This window comes from Abrus precatorius, unplaced genomic scaffold (assembly GCF_003935025.1).
Source record: "Abrus precatorius isolate BTA unplaced genomic scaffold, Abrus_2018 Scaffold9, whole genome shotgun sequence".
NCBI lineage: Eukaryota > Viridiplantae > Streptophyta > Magnoliopsida > Fabales > Fabaceae > Abrus > Abrus precatorius.
The window spans coordinates 24,168,570-24,172,218 of record NW_020874439.1 but is presented as its reverse complement, the minus strand read 5'-3'; the positions used below and the strand labels follow the sequence as shown (position 1 = coordinate 24,172,218).

At 31.7% G+C, this 3,649-nt stretch overlaps 1 protein-coding gene across 1 annotated transcript; it reads right to left on the bottom strand.

The window, feature by feature from the left end:
- Positions 1-1,816: 1,816 nt before the first annotated feature.
- LOC113849924 (homeobox-leucine zipper protein ATHB-7-like) lies at positions 1,817-3,256 on the bottom strand. The gene is made up of 2 exons (XM_027480175.1): positions 2,748-3,256; positions 1,817-2,637 (listed from the first exon to the last, which is right to left on the bottom strand). The coding sequence occupies exons 1-2, from the start codon at positions 3,114-3,116 to the stop codon at positions 2,278-2,280; spliced, it is 729 nt and encodes a 242-aa protein (XP_027335976.1). The 5' UTR covers positions 3,117-3,256; the 3' UTR covers positions 1,817-2,277.
- Between the last annotated feature and the right edge of the window lie 393 nt (positions 3,257-3,649).

Below are 3,649 nucleotides of genomic sequence, written 5' to 3'. Positions count from 1 at the left end.
TATTAAATTGATTTGTATTTAAATTTTGTTCAGAGTACAAGATAAAATAGAAAAGAAATTAGAATTGAATAAAAATAAGATAAAATAAAAGTAGAATCGAGTGCTATCGTATTTTATATTTGATATATACTAAAATAATAAATTAAATATATAGTGTTATTATATTTTATTTTTTTAAAACAAATTTTTTATTAGATAAAATTTTTTAAAAATAAGATATATTAATATTATAGGATAAAATGCACTGAAAATATGATAAAATATAAAACAGGTACCCTACCTTACATTTTTATTCTAAAAATAAAATAAAAGACGTCACACAATCAGGATTTTTTGTTTTTTTTAGAATAATTAAATTAAAATATATTTACAAAATTTATAATAATTGAAGAATGTCCTAAAATAAAAAATTTAAATTTATTTTGATATATTTTTTAAAACAAACGCAACTTTAATATTGAAGTAGACATAAAAACGACAGCAGGCATCCAAATTCCTTTATTGGAAACGGCACCAAAAGGTAACTTACCTGGCGTTGATCAAAACGACAGCAGTCAGACATGCGAACTCGGGTAATCAGATTAAGGTACCGTTTTTACTGTTCTGATTTCATGTTTGCACTCTTTTTGTTGTCTTCCATGACAATTTACTGTAAAGGGTATGTTTGGTTTGGGGACAAAATATTTCTGTTTGTGCTAAACAAGAAAGTCATAATAAACATTGTGTAACTTCGAAAACAGTAGTGCATTTTCAACTTCTATGAATATATGATGTCCAGTATTATATTGCAAAATTTCAATTGCCAATTACATATATAAATATTTTTATCAAAAGCCACTAGGTTCTTACGCATGAGATTTTATTTGTTGGATGGTTTATGCTCTCCAAGTGCCAAAGGATGTTGCCGTTTGATAAAGGTTAAATTTTGATTAATCTCCTTTCATAAATTAAAATTAGTTCTTATATATTTTTTAATTTTTCTCGTTTTAACCTTCTTAAAACTTAAACATATAAACTAATTTTAACTTGTGAAATAAATTTTATTTATTTATTTTATTCTCTTACAAATATTTATCTAAAGTGTATACAAATTAAACCATAATATTTTCACACTTCATATGCCTTTTATTTGCAAGGTTTCAACTCCAAGTTACAATAGCATTGACAAGCTCAAGTGATCACCATTGAAGAACATTTTGGCCCCAATTTGGTCATCAACTTTTATAGCATTACAATGTTTATAACAATGTGCGAAATTCATAGGCAATGTAAACCCTGCTTCTGGTAGCAGTTTTCCATCAATTCAAATGTTATTTCATAGATTCTGTGTCCACACCATTATAATTGTGAAGTGGGGCATGTCTTGGCCTGGCAGCTGGGATAGGTGTAAGTGTGATCCTGATTTTTTGTTTCAATTGTCATTTGAAAACAAAACATACAGCTTAATAAATTACAAGGATGTAAAAATCTATAGCTCTTGATCTTTCTTCAATAATTTGTCATTTTAATTCAACTGAAACTATCTCTGTCAACTAGCAAGAAGTGAATGTCTGATTTTTCTCATTTGTGATAGATATTTTCCCCCTCAAATATATGAATAATTTTGTTTTGTACGGAAATTAATGCAATTGATGGTATTGTATAGTCAGACATGAAACACATCTTTGATATAAGATTTTTTTTAGCTCTACCATTACCTTAGATAAAAGGTGCTTCATGATTTCCTAAAGTCAATTTTATTTATTGATTTGTTTTCATTGTGGATGAACATTCGTAACTTTCCTGGCTCGTATGCAGTGTGGAATTTTCATGTTTCCTCGCAAAGCATCAACTCCATTAAAGAAGCAATTTATTAAGAACTAATTACAAAAGCTGGGTTATGGACTGCAAACAGTGATTTATTACCAATGATGGTTTGTGTACTTTTATTCAATGGGCAAGTGTAGGTATAGCTCTGGTTGGTTACATGTATGGTAGCTGTGCAACATTCTTGATCTCTCATGCTTAGAAAACTGAAGATTTCAAGTTTACTTGGCATTCTTAATTCTCTAGGATTCTTCTCCTTTTGGTTATGCAATTTTTGTTTCAACTGAACTCAATGCAGTAGCAGATTCTGAAGAAGAACAAGTACACTTCATTTCTACATGACTGATTGGTGTACACAAAAAATGTTCCCTTTCCCAGGCCCTTTGATTTTACCCTGCCAATTGAGAATGGCTGTGACATGATTCATATGCATACATTTTCCTCCACAAAATTTAGGGTGTTCTGTTTCATTCAGGACCAGAAATCCCACCATTGGTAATCACTGCTTGATTGGCCTAATAGATCATCTGATTCAAAAGTACCCCAATCTTCTGGTGATGTCAAGGAACCATCACCATGTTCAGCAAAATTCAGAAGGCCAGGTTCATCTTCCAAGCCAAAGTATTCTACCTTTATGCTTGTGTCATCATCTGAAAGAACACCATGTGCATGTTCTGATCTTTCCATTGACGGGCTTGGCTTCACCTCAGCTTCACATTTCATGGTGCCTCCATTTTCTGATTCACTGTCCATGCTGTTTGCTCCTTTTACTTGTGCACATCTTTGACTTTGCTCCAATGGCTTTTGTATTAGATCATTCAGCTTCTGCAACTGTTGAATACCCAAATCAAAAAATTATATTACAATATTAAATTGATATAATTGTATTTATCATACTTATTCGTAAAAAATGAAATTTGTATTGTATTTGTAATAAGTACCTGAATTAGTAATGTTTGCTTTTCCTTTTTTAGAGCTTCAAAACGTGAAGCCAGATTGTTATAGTTGGCTTGGAGTATGCTGTATTCTCTCTCAAGTTGCTTTGACTTCCACCTAGCTCTCTTGTTTTGAAACCATATAGCAACTTGTCTTGGTTGCAATCCAAGATCTCTTGCCAGCTGCAACTTCTTTCTAGGTTCAAGCCTTGACTCTGTCTCAAACATGGACTCCAATGATTTGATTTGTTCATCACTGAATCTTCTTGTGTTGTTATTGTTTTTCTTCTTTCTCATAGCAGTCGATGGAGTGCTGCTGCTACTTGTGTAAGTTTCTGCTTCTGCTGAATAAGTATATTCCATGCTGTCTAACATGTGGTGGTTGTGGGTATTCACACTTTCACTAAGACCTTTCAGTTTAGAATAGGTGGATTTGGAAGTGTGTGCCTTGTGATATGCATGTATCTATTTGCCTCTGCTTATTGGAGTTCCTATCATGGTGGTCAGAGTGAAGTCCCCAATTGCTGGCTTTATATCCAAAACTCATTGGTCCTGTTGACACCTTAACATACAATGCCCTTCCACCTGTACATGCTGAATATTACTTATTTTCCTATCTTAGTGATGTTTATGTAAATTTTTTTTTCTTTAGCTTTTGAGATAAACTTGTGTACTGCTTTTGGAATTGAGCCAGCTTTGTTGGCTTGGCTTGGCTTGTGTGGCTTGCTTAGTGGTTTTGATTATAATATAATTATAATAATAATAATACTAATATCTTATTGTGTGATCATATTAGCAGCCTAGTCTTCACTATTTATCTTATTTATTCACAATTTTAATGATTAATGTGAGTTAGAATTAGCATTTAATATTCTTTTGGTCTTTATTGCTGTCATCATTCTTTTAAC